We start from the raw sequence: 22815 nt of genomic DNA on the forward strand, positions 1-22815 counted from the left end.
TACAAAGCTGCATTCTGATCATAAAGGGTAGAAGAGGTGTAACTACTTTCTAACATCCTGCTCCCTTTCCCCTGGCCAATGAATAACAGAGTGGAGGCACCACTATATAATAATACTGCTGTGCGGTGCCACCTATAGCACAGACTGGGAAATGCAGCCCTGTTACACAGCAACCAGGGCCTCAATCTTCTCATTCCGCAATCACAAATTCAGAACAAATTACAAAAACCATTACCAGAGGTGTTACTCAGTTAGCAAATCACTCCCTAGTTTCAAATAATGAAAGCAGAGAGAGAGAGAGAGAGAGAGAGAGACAGAGACAGAGACAGAGACAGAGACAGAGACACAGTTAAAATGCGTTCGAGGTTAAACATTGGTTCTGTCGGCTGGACCTCTGCTTCCACTTGAAGGCGGCTGGAGTAAAGTGGCTGGATTCGAGCGTATCAAAGAAAAGTGGGCCAGCTGTGAAGACAAAAGCAAAGGAGCGCCGGAGCACAGCTGGGGACTCCCTTCCTCATCACAGCAAACAGCAGTGCCCGTTTGGGCAGTGTTCAGCAGCTGAGTCTACCTCAGTGTGTGAAGCTGAACGGCGAACTTTCACACAACCCCAAAACCACCCCCTAGCCCATGGGGGGGGGGGGGGTTTGACATTCCACAGATGTCTGTAGTCCCCTGCATGTAGAGACCCGAGGCAGGCTTCCGCTGAACCGCTTTCAAGCATGGAGCTCAAAATCCTGATTATCTGGCCACAGACTTCCAACTGACCGCAGTGCATCAGGCAGAAAGCGGGGGCCAGAGGAGCATCCGTGCCCTCCACTGCACCCACTGCCAATGACAGACCAATCAAGTTCGACATCAGTATATCATCAGTGCATGGCCCTTAAAGATGCATGTTGAAGAGCCTAGACAAGTCGGGGTCTTTCCTCGAGGGTGAGAGAACGCCTAGTTCTAGCTAATAATACTGTGAGCTGGAGCAGCTGGTAGGAGCCGCTGCCAAGCACCAGGGCCCCACTTGTCAGCCAGATACACATACGCCGCCGCACGGCCACAAGGAGAATCCAGCCGCAGCTACACTGCAGAGCGGAGCCCACACCCCACCTATCCCACCCGCCCTGCACCATGTCACCCACCCCACGGCATAGCAGCTGTGCCAAAAGAGACCCAGCGACTGGCCCGGGGCCTCACAGGGCGCAAGCTCCAGTGACGAGTTCAGTTTAAATTAGCCAGGCGAGCAGTGAGAGGCCCAGGATTTCCCAGCTCACTTGACAGGGGTTCTTCCCTGCACTGGCGCAGTCATGGTGATGTCATGCCCCAATTGCTGACCCCACATGACAGCCCTAGTGTGGTGCCGGGAGGATAGTGTGACCAGCACCCCCCCCCCCCCCCTCCATCTCCACTTACACAACCCAGGCTCCAGAACATACCAGCACATGCTGGGCTGCCAGCGAGCCAGACACTGGCTGTGCAGAGAGAACACGTATATGGGGATGAGATGTGCTGGCAGAGAACGCCGGGAAAAAAAAAAAAAAAGCCACAAACAATGAGCACACTGCAAACTGACCGTGCCACAAGCGACAGCACTCAATGTGCCAGGATCTACCAGCGAGTGTCACCTAGAGACCGCGTGGGGACAAGCACCTGACAGCACAGCTTCATCCAGTGAGAGCGCTGGCAGCATGCCAAGGCGACATTTCCCACGGGGTGCGTCGAACCAGAGCATCACCGTGCCATGTGAGCACCAAACGAGCCTATCGGGACTGACGTTTATTCCCACGCCATCAGGTTGCCTGGATCGTCAGTCATTCTTAAACCCTTCCGATTGCATTCCTGGGAATACATTCCAAGTTGTATGGGTGTGATGGAAGGATCGCTGCCAAATGTGTCCCGAAAGTCAGAGTGAGGCTGCCACAACCGCACACTCAACGGCACACTGGACCATTGAGCTCCCGGCAATTCTCCCAATGATGATATCAGCCACATGGAACAACCCAGGGAACTTCAGCCGCTCTACGAACTGCCCGGAATTCTCATCGCTCTCCCTTAGAAACCGACCCAAAAATCTGGAGCCTGGCCGCATGGGCGGGTCTGTCAACAGGAGGAGCAAGTAAAGCAAAGCATGATGTGTAATTAAAGCTGATCAGTCAGGTAAACAAAGCAACACTGCTGGCACTTACAGCCGAACGGGGTGGGGGGCCGCAGATGTCCCCAGTCAGAAAGCTGCCCTAGGCATGAGATGGGGATGTGGGAAGGACGAAGTGGTGGTAGGATCTGTACAGAATCGGCAGCGGAGATCGGAACAAGCTGCACGAACCGGGTAAGGGGCATATTTATAACAAAGCATTTACCACGACGTCATGCCAAAAGGACAGAAAACCATATGACCCTTCTGAGATCCAGCACAGCTCAGCTCTGGCGGGGACAGGCCATGCCATTAGGAGAAGCAGCGGGAGCCGGGGGCCAGGAGGAAGAGCAGTCTGACAAGAGCCTCAGCGTCACCCTGCGGCCTGAAAAAGTCAGCCGCTCCAAGGCAATGCGAACGGCGTCTCGTCCCGGAGAATCGGGGGTGGGGGCAGCCTTTCCAGGAAGCTTATTTTTTAAGAAACATGTAGGAGTGAAGCATCCAGCTGGGCAGGGGTGTCAAAGTTGTCACGTGCGCCGTGACCTATTCCCGAAGAGGTACCGTTATCCTCCGGTCCGACTAGCAACATGATATTCCGGAGAGACGGTCACATGGCACACTGGTCTCTGTGGAATCCGTGCTGCTAGAGAGACTAGCGAGGGGGATAAATTTAGCGCTTCTGCCACAGACTCCTGCCTCTGCCTGTTTATCCTGCCCTGTCCTACTTTGGGCTCCCTGCTTTCTGCCTGCTCTCAGCGTGCAAGAAGCGCCACTTGCCGCCCGTGATGGATTCCCAACGTACGCAAACGTCACGCCTGGCAGCAAGTGGCCGCAGCCGTGGCCGCAGCTCCGAGCCAGAAAATTCCACAGCACTGGATCAGCTGTCTCCAGATAGCTCCACGCTGAGTCCAACCAGATGCTCAGAGCTGCTCGTGTTTTCACCCAGCCCCGGGGTGACGACCAACAGAAGCAGAAGCTTGTAGCTATGGGTAAAAAGTGATCCTATAGCCAGCCAACATTACCGGGACACCCCTCCGACTGAATGGAGCCTGCCGTTTCCCACTCACCCCCTGCAGGTCGGGGTCAGAACTGCATGAGATGGCATCACTATAAAGCATTTTTTTATAGAGGAGGCCAAATGGCATCCTGAACCTTTGTTACGTGCCGACCATGCCTCACGCTGTCCACAGGGGCATGACGGCAGAGTGCCGGGCGACTGCGCGAGGCGATTACACAGAGCTCTATAAACGTCTTCCCGTGTCATGCAGGGCCGAAGTGGCAGCCATAAAAACAGGCTGAACGGCAGGCTATTAAAGATGAGGTGATGTCTTCCGCAGAAGAGGATGGAGTGGCGTGCCAGGAAACACGGAGAAAAGCTGCTTTTTAAACCTGTCAGCCAGAACTGCGGGTAGCGCGTTCCAAGGCAGCCATGCACAAGAGATTCCAGCACCGGGTACGGACCGCGGTGAGAGTAAAACATGCAGTCCTGGTCACACTGACGTCAAACAGGTCCTTGACATTAAGTTACATTATATGACAGATTTGCAAGGAGTAGTCCAACACCAAAAGGATTCAAAATGCAATTTAAAATGGAATCAAAGCCCACTCATCTCAGAATAGTTCTATGGGGCAATGGTCACATTTAATTCCTAAGAAAAGATGATTTATGCAACAAGAGTGTCCCAAAACCAAAGACGGCAACGTCTGGCTCAGTGAGTCAAGGATTGCCTTGTCCATAAGGCTGTGGGTTTGATTCCTGGCTGGCAAAGGAAGCATATCACCCTTAGGCCCTCGAGCAAGGCCCTTACCCAAATAGCTCCAGGGCATGGGATGCTGGCTTACCCTGTTCCCCAACCCCAAGCTTCCCTCATGTATACGTGAAAATATATGTGCACAGAGTTTGAAAATAAACAGCCAGTGGACAAGAGCAGGGCTGGAACAGACCGATCCTGTGGGCTTGGGACAGACAGTGAAAAAGCTTGGCTAACAGTCGGCTACATTCGCCCACATCCAACATGAGTAAACTCATTCCACAACACAAAGGTGCCAATTACAGGACACCACATACTGTGATGCCTAAACATGGCTGAGTTTGCAAATCGGGAGGGCAAATTAAGATGACCAAACAGAAAACATTTGCCTAGAGTACACTTAACATTCAGACAAACTTAATGGAAAGAAAAGTCCTAAATAGAGGTTCAAATCTGATAACAGAAAGGATAAACAGAGATCTAGAACCCTCAGCCAAAATCTTTCCAGAAGCAGCTCCGATGTTTAAAAAAAAAAAAAAAAAAAAAAAAAAAAAAAAAAACAATATTCCCATGCTGATTTGGCCACACTGCTTGAGGTCTTAAGATCTTTCCTGAATACTTCCGCAGTATCCAGCTTCATTTGTGTTCATGAGCCATCAGACCCTGAAATCTAACTGGATGCTCATGTTCAGCCCAGGGCAAAAGGCAGGCAGACCGAACGACCAGCAGGAACACAAAACGGGTCACAATATAAACACCTCCCAAAATTACAGACACCACAGAGAACCGGCACGCCTTTGCTCCAAATGTTTGATCGGTGGGGCAGGATACCATGGAAAGCACTCATCCTGGTGGGAAGAGAGAGTCTGCAGAGCGCCCAAAAATGCTTGGACTACAACTTCACTTAAAGCAGTGTTTTACTACCCGGTCCTCAGGGACCCTCAGACAGGGAGGGAGCAAAAATGTGGACTGTCTGGCAGGGAGCTGGGAAGGAGCAAACATGGGTACCGACTGTGTGTCCCCAAGGGCCGGGTTGTGAAATACAGACTTAAGGAGCACTAAACATGATCCAGATTAGGCAGGTCGACCAATCATAACACAGAGATGCTGATACACACATAAGGTGCAACACTCCTACTCCTAAATATGGGCAGAGCTGGGCATTTAGAGCCTTAATATCAGAGAGAGCAGAAGCTATTGACGGATTGTTAGGCTCCCGTGACATTAACCCTGTGCTGCACACCCCCTAGCGCCCCCTATCATTAAAACAAAAACAAGAAGTACCAGCAAGCCGTGGCAGGCAAACACCAGCCGTGTAGCCGGCCTGCATTCCCAAACTACCCGGGAACAGACCTTGACGGCTTGGTGCGATGCCACAGGTTCATAGAGCAGTGAGCTGGGGCGGGGCGAGGGGGGGGGTTTACACATGACGGCTGGAACCACACTACCAGAACTGGCTCACTTACAGTTACATGCACCTTTCCATATCACCCTCAGTTCCATTACATGCTGGTTTTGAACTTCACTGACATTTTTGGAAAGGAAGTTTCAGAAAAAATGTTTCATAGTTCCCCGTACTAGTTAAAATAAAACTTTCAACTGTAGAGATTAGCAAGGAAAGGGAAAAACAAAATGCCAAGTCAGTAAATAACAGCGAAGAGTAAATATTAAAAGCTAAATCGACTCAAGGACAAGTGTGCGCCTCACTGCCAGGTGGGCGGGGCCAAGCACAGCCATTGGCTGGCAAGGCCGAGCCCAGGAAGCAGCCCTCCTATGGGCCTGAGGTGTGCGCTGATGTGCTCCGCCCATGCAATGCAATCAGCCAGTCCTGTCCTTTACGCAGGAGGCTGTGCATGGAGGTGGCATCTGCTGCGTTCCTGCAGTGCTTCTTCCATCCGCAATGCATGGTACATGATAAACCATCCTGCCACGCACCCTGAATGCAGGACCAGAGAGAAGGTCCATGAACACGACCTGCAACACTCCTACATCCATAAATGGAAGGACCAGAAGCTCAAAGGGCTTCAGCAACCGCGGTGAGATAGGCCAGGCAGCCAACCTGCTGCTGGGGCTGCAACCAGGCACTGAAATCCCTGAATGTTTCAAAACAACACTTAAGCAATTCACACTAAACGTGATGCGTAAATAGGGCCTCCAGTGTTCGGGAAGCACTCACAGGTCAGATCGATTCATACTGTAAAATAATTAACACAACATGGCTGACACTTCTCAATTCAATAAAATACCCTGCCATGAGTCTGCACAGTGTGCAGTGTTTCCCCCACCATAAGGAGGGCGCCCCGCCCCCCCAACAGCACCTCCCACTTGAAGGTGAAGTTAATTTTATTTAACTTTATTTTCTATATAGCACCAGATCACACAAAAGTTAAGGTTACCTGTCCTATAGAACAGGTCTATACATTGTCCTTTTATTAAACTAAACAGCCTTATGTTATTTATGTTATTTACACAGCAGCTTGTTATTTTTGTCACGGTCGCACGATTACAATTCTCCTCTGCTCTCTGTATCACGCTTGGTGGAGTTCCACCCCGATGCACGCGCGCACACACAGGTGAGCACACTCCCACCAGCGGACAGAGAGCACGCGTCGGAAAATATGTCGCATCGACTACCTGAAAAGCAGACAAAAATATCTGCGTTTTGACTGCTGTCAATAAAAAACATGAACACCAAGAGTCCTGTCGGTGTCTGTCTGTCCCCCCCCCCGTCCCCCCCCAAAGCTGTAAACCTAGGGGAAACACTGGTGTGTTACAGAGCATATTAGGGACCACTTCGATTTATCATTGACATAAAAACTAAACAGGTTTCATTAGAATTTTATTTTATTTTTTTATTTTTTTAAACACACACAAGAATATAGGAATATTTTCCATATGTAAACCTCAACTTCACACAGAAAAACTGTCATTTTTAAAAGGCAGGGACTGTTTACATAATGGGCGATCACAATGAGTTGAGGTGAGGTGAAGCATGCCGAGTGGAACCTTCACTCATGAAGCACATATTTACATGTGGGAAGTAGTGGTTTGGCTGGATCTGCCAGTTGATTGAATCAGCACAACAGCATCCCTACCCTCCCCACAGATGTATTCGTATCCCAACCAGCAAGCTCTGGGGCCCCCACCCCAGTTCCCTCCTTTGGGAAAGAGCCAGGCACCTTAACAACTGAACGGGTCACATGGTAAGAGAGATTTCCAACGCAGAAGCAGCTGCAGATAAGCAACACCTGTAGGTTAGTGGGTCGAGTCCCGCTATCATGCCCCGAGCCACACAAGCCTCAGCTGTCCAGACTCATGATAAAAAGCATAAAAATACAAAAATTAACCTGAAGCCAATAACTGCACAGAGGTAAAGGTGTAACAGGGAGTTTGGGCAGGTAACTGATGGGTCTAAGGGCCTCCCACAGGGGAGTCCCTCCCCCCCCACGTCAAATAACGAAGTAGGTGAGTGATTCTGTTTCCCAGATGCAAAGAACACAATCCATGTGGGAGGGCATCCCGTCACTAGGCATCAGGAGAGCAGCCTTAACATTTACACTGAGCTCCCAGGTGAGTGCTCTTCCCCATTATAGAGATAGCTCTGCCCTTTGAGGTGAATGCTCCACCCAGCCTGTACATTTACAGAGTTCTGCAGAGAAGGAACCACCCATGTCACCCAACTCCGCCCATCCTGTTGGCTTTAAACGAGGCCAGAGAATCTCGCACGCATGAGCGCAGCGTTTGACTCGATCCCCTGAAACACGCATCCAGCAGAGATAAGAAATGAAACTGAGCCCTGTGCACCAGAGTTTCAGTTTCTTATCAAAAGGCACAGGCGCCACAAGCAAATCCTGCCCGTGAGATACAGCGAGGGGGGTGGCTCACTAACAAATACTTCCAGGAACACAGCAAGGAAATCGCCTCACTGTACTCGCAACACGAAACGCTTCCGGCAGCCCATCAAAAACACAGGCCCTAGCAGCATTACCGATGAACCGTTCATGTGAAACGAGCATATAATGGAGACCCGGTGGACAAATCACCAGCGTTACAGAACCAGCCAATCAGGGCAGCTCCTGAATGACCAAATCCCCATCGATACAGGACACTGATCGATGACCAATCAGCCAGTCCAGAACAGATGACGGACATAACCTGGCAACCCCAGAGGCGAGGCTTACCTCTTGTTGATGGGCTTTTCATCCTTCTCGTAGGGCTTGACGAACCACTTCCCGAAGCGTACAAAGCTGCGGTTCATGAGGCAGCGCTCCAGCAGGTTGTGGATGGCCTTGAAGAGCAACGTGCGGCACTCATAGGACAGACCGGTCTCCCACACGCCATCTTCCTCGGCTGTGGGGACAGGTCACACAGAGAGAGGGCATCAGGGGCGTGGACAAGGGGCACTTCCACCAACCACAAGGCAGCAAACAACAGCTTTACAAAGCAATTCCTACCCACTTCCTGGTTAGGGGAGGGGTTTGTTAAGGGAACCAATCACAACCAAGCAGGCGAGCAAGAATGGCACACAAATCACCAATCAGCTCAACAGATTTAGCATCCCTAAATTGACAGGTCATCTACACATCCACACACTGACACTAACAGATTTTTGAACATTAATACCAAGAATCTGAGCATGCCATTTTTGCAAAAAACAAAAAAAAGACTAGGGAAAAAAAAATGCACAAACCAAATTTAAGACTGCGATCAATGACTGCCCCAGAGCTGCCGTTTATGACAGCGCATCAAAACCAGAGCCGGGTGCAGGAGGAAAACGCAGGCCAGGCTATTTTTAAACCTCAAACAAAGCGGCACAGCAGGGTGGGGCGGGGCGAGGTGGGGCTGTTTACGCAGCAAAGCGGCATCAGGTTCACGCTCAAGTGTGCCCTCATCTCCCCGGTCACTACACTCCTGACACGTTCAGCAACGGCGCAGCCACTCAAACAGAAGCTCCAGCAGGGGACTACATGCCGAGTACATCCCAAGAGCCACACAACTTTAATATCTGGATTTAAGGGTAGTCAGGGAATCCACTGCCATTAAGCCGCCATCCCCCGGATCTCAGGATTGTGTCAAAGGTCTTGCCGATAAGGTAAACCTGGGGGAGAGGAATGTTTTTGATGTAGGATGGGGAGCAAATGCACACGTGCAATGGGTGAAGAAACACCAGAGAGAGAGAGTGCGTGTGTGTTTGTTGGGGGGGGGGGGGGGCACAACACATCTTTACTAACTGTGCAAAATGGGGCTCTTACAGGGGGAAAATGGTGGTCTGATGTACCAGGGAACGTCTCGATTAGTGTCATGTCAAGGGGATGTGAGAAGAGGCAAATTCCGAGTGCCCCCGTCTGTCTGCTGACAAAGACTGAGCAGGGACAACTGCAAAACCAGTGAACTATGTAGAGGAATGTCACTGCAATGCCACACGCTGCATTTTCACATGCACATAAGCATTCCAACAGCTGACGTAATAACCATTCAAGAACGCAATTAATTTCACCACCACCCCCCATTACCCAGCAGCAATGGAGAACACTACACCAGCATCACTTTCCAAAAAATCATGATCAGTGTCGGAGGGAAGCCAATCAGGCTGAACCAACACTGTTAAAAGGTCAAACTGCTGGGGGACCGGATTTTTAAAAAGTAAACAAAAAAAAAAAAACTCAAGGTTGGAGGATGAAGTACTCCAGCAGCCTAACATAAGTCCCAATCGATTTCCAGCAAAACACGTCAAAACAAAAGTCCTAGTTCTGGATGACAGGGGGCACAAACCAAGGAGACAGCTTATCAGGGAAACGCAAACTGGCTTTTTACAACAGGTAATGAAGGATTAAGAAAATTCCTCCCTACATCCAACTGCCATTCCAAGTTCGGAATACCTTCAGTCATATTATCAGAAACCTCCTAGCGCAGTTAGGACCTCTGAAGCAGGGAAACGGGAAAGCGCAGAGTGCGGAGTTCCCATGCCGATTTTCCATTTTCCTGGCACAGACTTGGTTCCATGGGAGGCACGAGGTCACAAACCAAGACTTAATTCCACAACACCCCCCCCCCCAGCCCCAAGCTTCACAGGAGGACCATCAGAGTGTTTGGAGACGAAGATGTACACCAGCCCCCAAAGCCATCGGGGAGGGGCAAAGCTACAGGGCACCCAGGAACCACTTCACCACTCAATTGGCTATACATTTTAAAGAGGGTCCTAGAAAACTGGTGAAGAGGGATAGGAAATATTCACACCTAAATATACACGGGGGTGGGGGGCACGTCACGTTTTGTGGCTTCCTACCAACCCATAAGACCCTGGTTTAAATCTAATGCTGCTGACTTAGACTTATGAAGAGTTACACCCCGAAAATGCCTGACCCTGTTCAATGAACACGGTGGGCGTCACCCAGAAACACTTCTTCATTAAGTATATCCTAACCAGCGCGGGAAAACAAAAATCATGGCAAGGACAGGGAGTAAAAGGCCGTCCATCCTGCACATTTCCAACGCTGTCAGAGGACAGAAGCCTAGCCAAAGAGTTCCACCTTGAAGGCTACAATGGCCCGGAATCGATTTCACATGCCGGTGCAGGAAGTGTTAGAGGCTCATTTCTTGGGAAAATACTCAACCTGTTTGACTTCATGGAGGTCAGCATCTTTTCTGGGAAACAAGCATATGCATTTGATGGGTTATTACTCATCAAAACCAAAAAGCGTAGTTCAGTGACATTCCGGGGTCCATTTATCCCAAGGGCGATTTACGGCCCGTACTGGTTGCTGGGGCACATGTGCCATCCCATATGACCTTTAGTGGTGTTCTTCCTCAGAGCAGGGTTCAGGTCAAGGGGTCACGGTACAGATTCGGCAAAGCAACAGCACCCAGCTGGAGTCTGAACCCGGGGCTCGGGAAGCAGGAGCAAGAGAGGGCCTAACACTGCCACCAAGCTGACCCAGACACCCGCAGGTGAGGTCAGAGTAGGGCACGGCCAGCTGGATGATATCCATTGCAACCATCTCCACGCAAGAGTTCTGGATCCCCAAGCCTCAACATTTACCCCCAAAACAGAGGGGCTAAAAGAGAAGGGACCCATTCACTGGGCCTGCCATTGAAGCCTCTTCAACATGGTACCGTGTGCCCTCATCAGTGGGGGCCTTTCCAACTCATCTTCCCAGAGACCACAAAGTACAACTTACAAGCACACCTGCTCCCACCATTCACAAAGCAGCCCGACATTCCGATAAGATGTCCAATGCGACTTCAAAGTTTACTGGCAAAGGGAGGGGCTTAACACACTTTTCAGCTTTAGTGCCAAAAAAAAAATCCTCCGAATATGCTAGGACAATTCAAATTAAATCCTGATCTCCCCATCAAAAAAAAAAAAGGCAGGTTAATGCTTCAGGAGGGCTATAAAGCATCCCACAGCTGTATTAAAACATCCTGGTGAGGAATCACACCACCACAAGAACACTCAGGGAGCTTTTCCACCAAACCAGGGAACATACTTTCGGTACTTTCCCTTTTCCATTGACTTCCGGTCTAGTACCAGTACCTAAAGTGCCAAACCAGCTGAGTAACTTTTTATGGTACATCAAGGTGGTACTTGCAAATGCTTTCTTTATCGATTGGTCATGCAAATACCCTGCTTCTGCAACAGAACACAACTGGTGTCCTGAAAAAAAAAGTTACCAACTCAAAATATAGAAAATGAAGAAGAAAAAAAAAGTAATAATGGACACATGATAAAAGAAATCCAAGCTAACTGCGATCTGATCAGAAGAACAGATACATCAGGATGGCATGAGGGGAATTTATTTATTTATTTATTTATTAAGTGTTTTGTGAAATATACTACGGCAGCATGGGTTTTTTAAAGCAAGAAAGCAGTTCAAATTTCTCACAGACCCATCTCACAAACCCAGGGGAGGTACTTGATTTTTTTTTTTTTACACATACATTAGATAATATTGGAAAGAATCATTAAAATTGTAAAACTTTACAAAAAATATTTTTCCCTAGAACACAGTAAAAATGTTTCAGCGAAACTTAAACCCCCTGCACTATAATGTCCATGTAGAATTGAAGGTATGAAAAACCCTGATCTTAAATCTAGCTAATTACCAGAGTTGAGTACTCAGACTGACTCTTTAAACACAACTGGTTGGTTGAAAAAAATCTTGGTCTGGATTTGGACTCTGGACCTGAAATCTCCACCTTTGTTGACTACCAATGTAAGAATTACATGTACATAACAGGTAATCCTGATATTAATACTGCATGTTGTCCAGCCCTATAATATACTACAAATTCAGTACAATACCCAGCCACATGGTGTAATGATATTCAGCACAGGTACCTGTTTTACGCCAGTGGAAAACCAACAAAGTAGTACCATACTTATTGTACTTTCTTGAAGTAGCAAAAGTACGGTACCTGGTGTGGTGGAAAAGCATTATCAATTAATCCTCATGGATAATTACTACCAGCCCATCTAATACTGTGTGGCCTGGCTCCTGCTAGCAGCTTTATCACCCACTTTTTCCTAATCAATTACCTCAGTCAGCATCTAAAAAGAAAACCAAAACAGGAAAAACGATGCCGTCCATACTCTCCCACTGGGAGAGCCCACATAAGCAAATGCTGGCCGCTCAATAAGACCTTCTTTCAGGCCATTTCAGCGATGTACTCTGACCCTCCTTGACCATCTAACAGTCTTAAATATCTCAATCTCATTAAGACAGGGGCTCGGTGAACATCCCACATGGATGACAATCCTTCCTAAAGGTGCACACCCCCACCACACCTTCTGATTGCTGCAGAGCCACTCGATCCCCGGCCGACCCTCTTTTTCAATTTCTTGCCGATAAAAGATGCTGATGCACCATCCCAAAAAAAACAGGGAGTTCTCACTCTCTCTCACACCCCCAAACCATCACAGGTCAGCCCCAAAGGCAGGTTTGACTCATCAAGCTGAGTTATCGTATAGGACAGATTCCTGTGTCACGGTTCCAACAGCCACAGTCATAAGGTGAGCAGAGCACCCCCAATGCTATTAATAACTGATGTGCATTTACAACACTGCGGCCCCCCCCCCCACCCTCATCACCGGTCAAGAAGCAACAAATAAATCATGCTTCGTATCAAGGTAGCCGCTGTAAATCCACTGGGAGAGCAAGCCGTTCATGAAGGGGTGTATATGGCATCACTGGCAGGGTCCCCATTACGACCACACAAAAATGACTATGTTGGAAGAAGTGGGGGGGAGAACATCCCTATAGGATGGGGGGCTGGAGCAGTCAGTTGAGTGATTAGCTTCACAGACAGACCATCTCTCCCGCCAAATGTCAATTTCTATGCAAAGATCGCCCTCTCAGCTAAAAACACCCATGTTTATCTGAGAGCCACGGATGGCAGGCCACTACAGCTCCGGGGTCCATCTGCATGACAATACAGCCCAGAGTCCACCGAGGGGCGCCCTTTCGTTTGGCCAACACACTCAGCCGATTCGAATAAATCCAGCGTATGTCCGGGGGCAGATTAAGAAGCGGCCCTCTCAAGTGCTTCGGTCCCCAACGGTGGGTAACAGGCCCAGGCGCACCTCCCACCCCCGGGCCTTCCCTCAGTGGCGATTAAAAGCCAGGCTTTAAAAAGATCCAGAGTCCCACTCACACACACTCCCCCCCGGAGAGAAGGGATTAGCAGCACGCCTGTTTGCAGAAATGGCAGTCGCTCAAAATTAAAGACTTTCAGAAGACACTAATCTGATGAAGGAGCAAACAAGTGCTCTGTGAGGAAAGGAGGGAGGCAGACACTCAACCCGCATGTTTACTGCTGGCCGGCCGGAAGACATGGCTGTGTGTACGCCATGGATATCCATTATTGCCTCCCCAGTGGGTGGCGGGGCCACCCCCCCCCCCAGCAGACCAAAAGCACCAGGCGCCAACCACATCTTTGAAGGCGACACTTGCCAACCTCAGTGGATGACTGTTAGGCATGAAGGACAGAGACGACCACCGACCAACCAACAGACACGATTACCAGTGATACTCGCCATTTGATCGCTATGCGACCCATACAAGGCCCCAAAACCCTGCAAGAGGCGACATCTGTCCCTACAAGATCCTCAGCTGGGGCACGATTCACATGTAAATAAAAAAAATTAAGAAGGTTCCTGGCAAAGCAGATCAGAGGCACTATCTTGCTCTTCTCAAAAGAAACCAGTTCCCCACACACACAAGCTTGACAAACACTCATATGGCAATAAAAGGATAAACCCCCCCCCACCACAAACATACACCATGGTCCATTTCACCCTCCCCAGGTCATTATGCCACACCAACAGGGATCAATCAGCCAGCCTTACAGGTCCAACTTCCATTTTCAGGCCAGAATGGGGAAGGGGCAGGAACAGAGCAATGCGAACTGCACACCTCTCCCCGAGGATGTCCGAAAAGGGGCTGGGTGGAAGCACGTTTGTCTTCACTGGGTGGGGGGGAAAATCGAGCAAAAGGCAGGTGTCCCTTTCTAGTAGTAGGGTGCCGGGGGTGAGGGCTACGATGTGACAATGAAGATCTACACATCTCACGAGGCAAGTTTTTGTCCAAGACATCTTTATGCACAAACGCACTAATGCTGAAACATTGTTTAACGCTAAAATTTTCCAAATGCTGGTACAAACTTTTTCCGTTTAGTTTTAGCGGATAAACTCTTTGTCGACACTTTAAATATAGCAAAAAACCACAATGGAAACATAACGAGAAAGAATGGCATTTACGCAAAAGTGACAGGACTTATCACGTGCCTTTCCTACAATAAACCAACACACACACGCTGTAAATGCACTTGTAAATGTTGACTTACTGCCACTGAATGTTTCTCCCACTACTGTATAGTCTGCGCAGGTTGCCAGTTTGTACAGAACAACTGCAATGCACTTTCAGGTTGGGACTGGCGGTTGCTGGCTGCCTATTACCAGAGGTGGGGAGTTGAGTCAGACTTGTGACTCGACTAGGAATTAAATCACAAATTTGACAACTTGTGACTCAACTCGACAAAACTGATGGAAAGACTTGGACTCTGCAAGGGCAATGACTCGATACCATGATGTTCATTTTATTAATTCAGTGTATATTAATTCTCTGGCTAAACACAAAGTTTCCCGAGATGACTGGGACTTGACTTGGACTTGAGGACAAATGACTAGACTTGACTTGCCAATGAATGAGTTGTTCCCATCCCTACTGATTACTGGCCCAATAAAAGGTTCTATGTGCCGGCATTTTACATTAGAACTGGGCATCCTAAAATGTCTAAGCCTGAGGCTTTGTGTAAAGTGGTCCTTTACAACATCTTCCTACTAAAATGCAATTATTTTGCTTTGACGATGACTTCTTTAAACGATAAACACATATAGTTTTGACTAATTGAGCTAATAAAGTAATTAAAAAAATTCTTAATGCACATTAATTGCTTGTACAGGTAGTATCCAAGTTACAAATTCGACTTGAGGAATGCAAGTCGGAAAAAATAATACAGTGCATAAGTAATAATAGCAACTACATACAGTAGAAATGTTGCATGATTCATTGTACAAATAGATTTAACACAATTATAGGAGCTCTCTTTTTAGAGACTGCCAAAATTTAAATAAGCAAGTATCGGACGTGGATCGAGGTCACAAATATCAGATCGGTGCATCTCTAGTTCTTAGCCTGGGGACTGCCTGTATATCCTTCCCATTTTGTCCTGAAACCCTTATTTGGATATGGAAATAAGAGAAGTCAAATGTATACATTTTATCAATACATGTACAGCTCAGGATGGAAACACACCTCTGAGCTTTTCTTGGATATTTTCCCCGGATATTGTGTCATTACGCATGCCCTTTTTCTCGATAAAAGTCAGTTTTATGGAAACGCAATGATCATAAATTTTGAAGAAGTTTTTGATGCACACACTGCCAGCACTCGGCGATGCAAGGAGGCGAGAGTCTGGGCAGACAGGCCCACCAAGCCACAAAAAAACGCTTCACATCCTCAAAGACTCTTGAGCTTCAACTTCATACCATGTGCGACCATAAAATACCACAATGCAGCAAAAATGGCTCAATTAGGCCAATCAAACAGCATCCATCTGAAGCAGCCCTGCCCAGCACCTTTAAATGAGATATCAGCTCACTCGCTTGCTCGCTCACACACACACACACACACACACACACACACACACACACACACACACGAGATGGGGAGCGCAGCAACATTCAAAGACAATAATCATCATTATTATCGGCAGCGAGCTCTTAAAATAGCCATACCACAAAATCTAAGTGGGTGAGGAGGGGTGGGGCTTACCTGAGAGCTCGTGGTGAATGAGCTCAGCGAAGTTGGGGTCGTCGCCCCACCAGAAGAGCCAGAGCTCGCGCCGGCCGGGCGTCTGGTGCCGCCGCCACACGCTGAGCACGTCAGCCTTCAGGCAGCGGCTGAAGCTGCACAGGATGGGGTCCTCCTCAGTCACGGGGAAGAGGATCGGTGCCGAGGTGGGGCCCTGCCACACATAACGCTTCCATTTGATCCCGGTCAGGTCAGCCTACGGGGAAAAGGGTGGACAAAGTCAGCTTAACAGCACCTGTAAGCGGCGGTAAGGGTAGCTGCCAGTCATCACTTACAAAACAGCTTATTGACGGGGGAGGGAGATGAGGGAGGGGCTTAGGCATGTAAACAAGCAGTCAGACTCAACTTCCCGATTGGAACGCTGAAGCAATTTGAAACCCAGCCACCGTTCACCAGCTGGGGGTGGGGGGCAACGTGAAAATCAATGTGGCAAAAGGCAACTGACAGGCTAAATCCTTTTTAATGACACGCACAACAGGGGTTCCAGTTTATACAAATGCTGTTTCGCCTATATAGGGAGGGTGAGAGACAAATCACCAACACTGTTATTAGGTGCTGAGACTGGAATATTACGCTCTACTGCAAATCAGCAAAGGAAGCCATCTTTTTCTGCTAGTGACAAGGAAAATAAATAAAAATATGCCATTTCAATAAGGAATCATTTTCAAGGACTGCTTCACTTGGCCTGGTTGTACAATAATGCCCAGGTCCTGATATGTTCCTGTACAAAGATTAAAACAATTCAGGTCCTTCACACGCCAGAATGAATGAAATGCGGTAAGCCTAATCGCGCTGCTAATCTCGAGCCCCCCCGGATGTCCCCAAACAGCACTATGGGTGAGTCGTGAGACCAAAAACAAGGGGAATACTTCAGCTATGAGAACAGTTCATTCATCAGTGATTGAACTGGAACTCTAGTGAGAAGGGGGGGGCACTTATTTGCACTACAATTCAAGAGTAGTTTATACTGGCAAAGCCAGACTTGGAAAAACCAAAGAAGTGAAAATCACTTTCTGACAGGAGTTACAGTAAAAGGAACACGGACTGGCAAATTCAAAATTAAATCTGAACACTGACAAGGGGCACTTATGTGAAAGTGAATGAAACTAATTACACTACACACCTTACCAAACACACACACAACCAGCCCTTCACCATAGACCATCATTCTACCAGCCAAACCAACACAGCAAATACTTTCCTAAAGCGAAGTATTTTGTGTTCTGGAAAACAATACCAGGACCAGCACTCGATGCTGCTTTTTAAGTTTAGAACACATTTTTTAAATAGCCTCCTTCTGCCAAAATATGAAGGATGCATATGAAAGTTATAAGGTAGGGACCAATACATAGTATTCATACCCTTCCCTGGAATTGAAGGCGCCCAAGAAACATGGGCACAGTAATAAAACGAGCAACATCAAAACAACTACACGATGTAACGCTGCAGAAAAGACTGTCGATTTTAGCTATTCATCTGCAAGAAAAGGCCCCACGATCCATTATGACGCTATATTTGAAGCAACATGAAAGCACAGCACAAGTTATTCTGGGCTCGCCAGGAAATAAACCCCTACACAGTGACACTCAGCAAAACACGGCGTTCTGCGTGTGCGTGTTCTCACCGGGCACGAGCCGGCTGTGTAAACAAGAGACGACACTCGACTTGTCCCCACAAATCCAGGCCTTCCTCTCAGAGGAAACATAAAGCTTTGATTACAGTGTAAAGGATTTTTTTTTTTTTATTAAAAAGTTTCAGTGGCGTCATCAGCCAAAACTGAAACGGGTTCCCAAAACAAACTCCCTTTCTCACATGTGGCACTGAAGCTGGAAAGCAGCTCGCGGGCGAACGTTCGGGTGGCATTCCGGTGGCCTGGTGTTTCGACCGAAGGCGTTAAAGTGCCACGGGCATTAGTCATCAGGTGATTGGTCTAAGAGTGTGGCCTTGCCTGTAGCACTGTGATTCATAACAATGAAGTTTGTCGGGAAGAAAAGCAAAGGGAAACATACTTATAGACAGAATAAATAATTAAGGCCTAAAACAGTCCTGGAACATCAGCCTGAGCTAATCGGAAGTGCTACATGGAAGCAGGCAGTGAACAAAAACTTTCATCAGTTATCAAGCCAATTGCTTTTAGCTGGGATACATCTTTTTAAAAAGCCAAAATGACTATCTCCCAGATGCAGGGAGGCAGATCATTCACTCCACCAGTTTATGAAAATCATACTCATTTCAAAAGCTGTCGCTTAAGAATAAATCTCGGCCACATCTCTATGGTTGGGTTAGACCCTGCAAATTCTCATCCTGCTGAGCCAGAGCTGGGAGGGGGAATGAATTGTGTCAAGTTTTAAGTCTTATAGTCCGGGTAGAGGAACAGGTTAGCAGGTTTCTGAGATACTGGGGCTCCATCAGTTAACGGTTTCTCTCATTTTTTTCCCCTGCATTCAAATTAAGCTGCCATAAGCTGCCAGGTCTGTGTGCATTTGCACAGCGTGCCCTGCATTCCTGCCCCCACTGCAACGTTCGAAACAGCTGCCATCTGCAGCAATTTTGTGACAACAGGTGATATTCTCATCTCTCCCCTCCCCCCCAACACCCTCCCTGTCCTAGAAGCAGCAACAGATGACTTTAAATCAGAAACAATCTTCTTGAAATCTATTCCAAGAACACGTAAATAAGGCATAAAGAGTGGATATTTTAAAATATGTCCCTTTCTATGCTTGTCCTTAGACATGTGGCAAGATTGCAAAAGAGTCAATACAAGGGAAGACGTCTTGGAGGCAGGGAACAAATTTGGTAAGAGTCATTAATGATTTATGAAAACCAGCTGGTGTGAAAGATAATCTGCTTTCAGCACAGGTTAGATTCACAGCCAAAGAGCTGGCCTTCAACCGTGCACAAGGCTAATTAAACATTATAATACGGTGGCCAAACAAAGCCACTCAATCCTACCATTTCCTGATTGCAGATCTAAACGTTTTTTTTTTTTTAAATCGCTTATTCAGGAAAAAAAATTGCTGAAAATAAGCCCTAGAGCATGCAACTGCAGGACAGATTGGAGCGGGGCTGAACTCCAGTGATCACTGCCAAACATGCTGTCAAGTCGGTGAGGGCGACGCCCCCCGCTGGTCGCGATCGCCGCTGCGGGTAAGGACGACGAGCTGAACGCATCGATCGCGGAAGAAAAGTTGTCATTAAGGCGGCGTAAACAAAAAAACATATTCAAGATCAATGTGGCCGCGATCATCCACAGCCAAGACTAAGAGATCGCAGTAAACGCCCCCTTTCCCTTTCCGATGACAGTATTTCACAATCCCGCACTGGCAAGACGGAAAAAGCTGCCAATTAACTTGCGTTGTGTAGTAACGGCGGGCTTCACCCCCACCCCAAAGCACGCACGCACACACACCTCCCAATCGACAATTACTGTAAAATGACTTTGATGGCAGTTACATCCAAACCACTCAGCTGATTACAGTAGAGGTATAATAAAATATTAACAGGCCTCCTTCAGTGTCCAGCGTGCTAAACCAAGCTAAGTCGTGCATGCACACTAAAATTGCACTGGGATAAAACGGGGTCAAAGCACAGTTCGGAACTGTAATTGGAATTAACTGAAATTTAGGGACGCACGAAACCGCGTTCCAAAGCAAAGGATAAACTTCTAGGAAACGTGTGTGTGTGTGGGGGGGTCTCCTGAATACCCAGAGAATGGCGTTATTTGCCACGGCTGGATACACAGCCACCAAACAGTTAAGGCGGATGACCTCCCATTTATAGATAGTACTCGAAACCACAAAGATGGCATCGACAGCTTGCCCAGTTTTCAATGGTCTGCAAAAGAATGCCATGCAGCTGCCTGGGCCTAATAGTGGGTGACAAAAACCAAGACATCAGACCAGATCTTTCCCGACGTCGCAATCCACCCAAATACATAATGTTAAAAACTGCCTGGGCAAATAAGTTAGTTGCGATCATGGCTGCGCCACCACGTCCCAAATGCCCCGAATATAAAAGGAAGCACGATTACACTGAAATGCATCCAGTAAATAACTACATTTAACATTTACTATGAAATGAAACCAAAACAAATAAGGTTATGCAACTGTTTCAAAAACCACTTACCTCGCCAACAGACAATCACTATCGGATACTAAAAATATAATAAAAAAAACAAGCTGAACGCAACAATCGGGCAAAGCTGTTACTTTAAATCGTGCCCACCATTTACTGTACCCCACAGCCCGGAAAATAGTAATCTTAAACCATTTAATCGTTTACTAAACATCAACTAGGTTTCAAACATACAAAAGTAAAACAATACTACGTAAATAGTTCAGGCCACCGATCACCTTAGCCAAAAATAAAAACGATCATACAAAAGTTATTTATTTTCCCCGCATGTCAATAAACAAAGAATTAACTTTACATCGCCCCGATATTGCGCATATACTAAATATCTAGAAAGCGACAAATGTAGTTTGACTTGCAGCCACAAGCTTAGATGCTAAAATAAGGCGAAAGCGAGGACGCCGGATCGGCCGAGCGGCCATGCAGCGGCCCCCTCCCAATTCTGCCAAAAAATAAGGTAGATTAAAACCCCGTAAAAAACTTCGCAAAGCCGAAATAAACGCCGAGCTGCGCTAGCGGTGGCGTCGGATCCTCGGCGCGCACCAGGCCGCGAGCCTACCCCCCTCGCGCTAGCATTAGCTCCTCTCAGCTAGTTAAAAATGGCTGCTTTCCCTTTAGTTTTAAATCTCTTACCAGACAGAATAGGTTGGAATGGCAATCCTCCAGGCTGGCCCCGTTCGGTACAAAACAAGCACTCATCCTTTCACAGCGAGGTCAAACACTCCATCGTTTCAGTTCCCGAGAAAGAAAGAACAAAATTTCAAACGCATATATGTGTTTTTCCCCCTCCTGAGGTGAATATAGCTAGCTCGGCTAACAGCGGAGAATTATTTTTAAAACAATCGGTTGGCTGAATGTAATTCAACAACCCCCCTCGGCTCCGCTCGTCCGCCAAAGGTATCGCCTTTTAAAATAAAAGCGACGCGATCGCCGCCCTGCTTCGGCTAAAATCCGCGAATAAGTTAAGTTAAAACGGAGGGGGAAAAGAAGCAAAAATGCTCTTAAAACAAAAAAGAAAAGGAGAGCAAAGAAGCAACTCTCCCCCTCCCCCTTTGCTTAAAACGGTCTTTGCTTAAAAAAACGTTCCCCTATTCCTCTGCCGCCTCCAAATTCGATTTAAAAACGAAACGCATCTTGGAGAAAAAGACGATCGAAAGCTGGTGTGGGGCTATATTTTCTCGATCATTTTAAGTGTAATTTCGGTGCCTGTTCCTGCTGGTTTCCATTTGAATTCATGGATTCCTTTCTTTAATGGCGGCCACAGGGACAACTCTGCCTCCCGGAGCCTATTGGCTCGTTCGTGGTCATGAGGGGTGTAATAATACGGTAACTGATGGCTATTGCCGCTAGGCGAGAGCGAGCGGCGCTACTGAGCAACTGGATCCCGTCGCTAATGATCGGGCCTTCAAAAGCCGGCAACTTTAGCGGCGCGCCACCTGGCGGCCGCCGCGGCGTAGAACGAGTGAGAGGAGGCAGCGTCGCGTCTCGGCGGCGCGAGCACCGGCGCGCGGGGCGTCCGTCAGGTCGCCGCGAGGCGCCTGCGCCAATCTGACGCGCGGGGCTTGTGGAGAACGAGCTAATGGAGCTGTAGGGGTCGGTGTTGGGGGGTCGGGACGGTTAAAAGTCTATCAAACATTTCGTCATAAATATGTTTACTACTGCACGTCTGTTAAGTGTCAAACACATTATAAAGTATATATTGTTATGTAATCACGACTAGTGTAAAATGTTGCACTGTGACTATCACCAACAATTACATTTTTGCATGCGTTGTATTTTGCATTGCATACATGAAACATTTACAACTATGTAATTAATTGTGTCTGAGTTGTAGTCCAGTACAAACCTTTACTTTTAGTCTATTTGTAATCAAATTCTGGAATTCAGTAATCTGTAGGTTCACATTAGCGCCACCTTGGACGCGGATGACTGCCGAGTAGATTTACCAGTTTCACTTGTTCCTTTCCAGTAACCATGCCAACTAAAGAATAATGACCAAATGTAGTGATGCAAAAATGTCATGATTCAGGGATATTTTTCTTGCCTTCTCGACTTCTCGAGTTAGTTGTTTTCTTTCTGACTTTAAAATATGCCTATATCCAAAGGCCTTTAGTTTCTTTTTATGAAAACAATGCTGAAACTTTGCCTTAATTTATTTATTGTGTTAAGTGCCATTGTATAGAATTAAATATTGTCTTGAAAAAAATTAAAAGCATGTTCATTGTCGTTGTCCATTCCAAAATTATTTTGATGTACACACTGTTATTTCAGCATTAGAGATTACATTTCCTACCTTCATTAATTTTTTATTTTTATCGTACTGATGCACCATCTGAATATCTTTTCATTATCATACTTATTAAGTGTAGTTTAGCCTTTTCTTGAATTAAATGACTTATTCTGGTTATATGATTATTAAACTATAAGAGAACAATGTACTGAT

The 22815-nt window shown here is 47.4% G+C and overlaps 1 protein-coding gene across 2 annotated transcripts in view; it reads right to left on the reverse strand.

The window, feature by feature from the left end:
- Positions 1–21750, reverse strand: part of med13a (mediator complex subunit 13a) — a 42283-nt gene extending 20533 nt beyond the window's left edge. Inside the window, exons 1-3 of one of the 2 annotated variants that reach the window (XM_023832965.2) lie at positions 21006–21750; positions 16203–16437; positions 8052–8220 (exon numbers count right to left, since the gene is read on the reverse strand). In XM_023832965.2, the coding sequence (XP_023688733.1) occupies positions 8052–8220; positions 16203–16437; positions 21006–21071 (470 nt within the window). In that variant the 5' untranslated portion in view covers positions 21072–21750. Of the gene's footprint in view, positions 1–8051; positions 8221–16202; positions 16438–20366; positions 20946–21005 lie in introns of those variants that run through there. The other variant, XM_023832966.2, reaches the window with a different exon arrangement.
- Between the last annotated feature and the right edge of the window lie 1065 nt (positions 21751–22815).

The sequence above is a fragment of the Paramormyrops kingsleyae genome, chromosome 6 (assembly GCF_048594095.1).
Source record: "Paramormyrops kingsleyae isolate MSU_618 chromosome 6, PKINGS_0.4, whole genome shotgun sequence".
Classification (NCBI taxonomy): domain Eukaryota; kingdom Metazoa; phylum Chordata; class Actinopteri; order Osteoglossiformes; family Mormyridae; genus Paramormyrops; species Paramormyrops kingsleyae.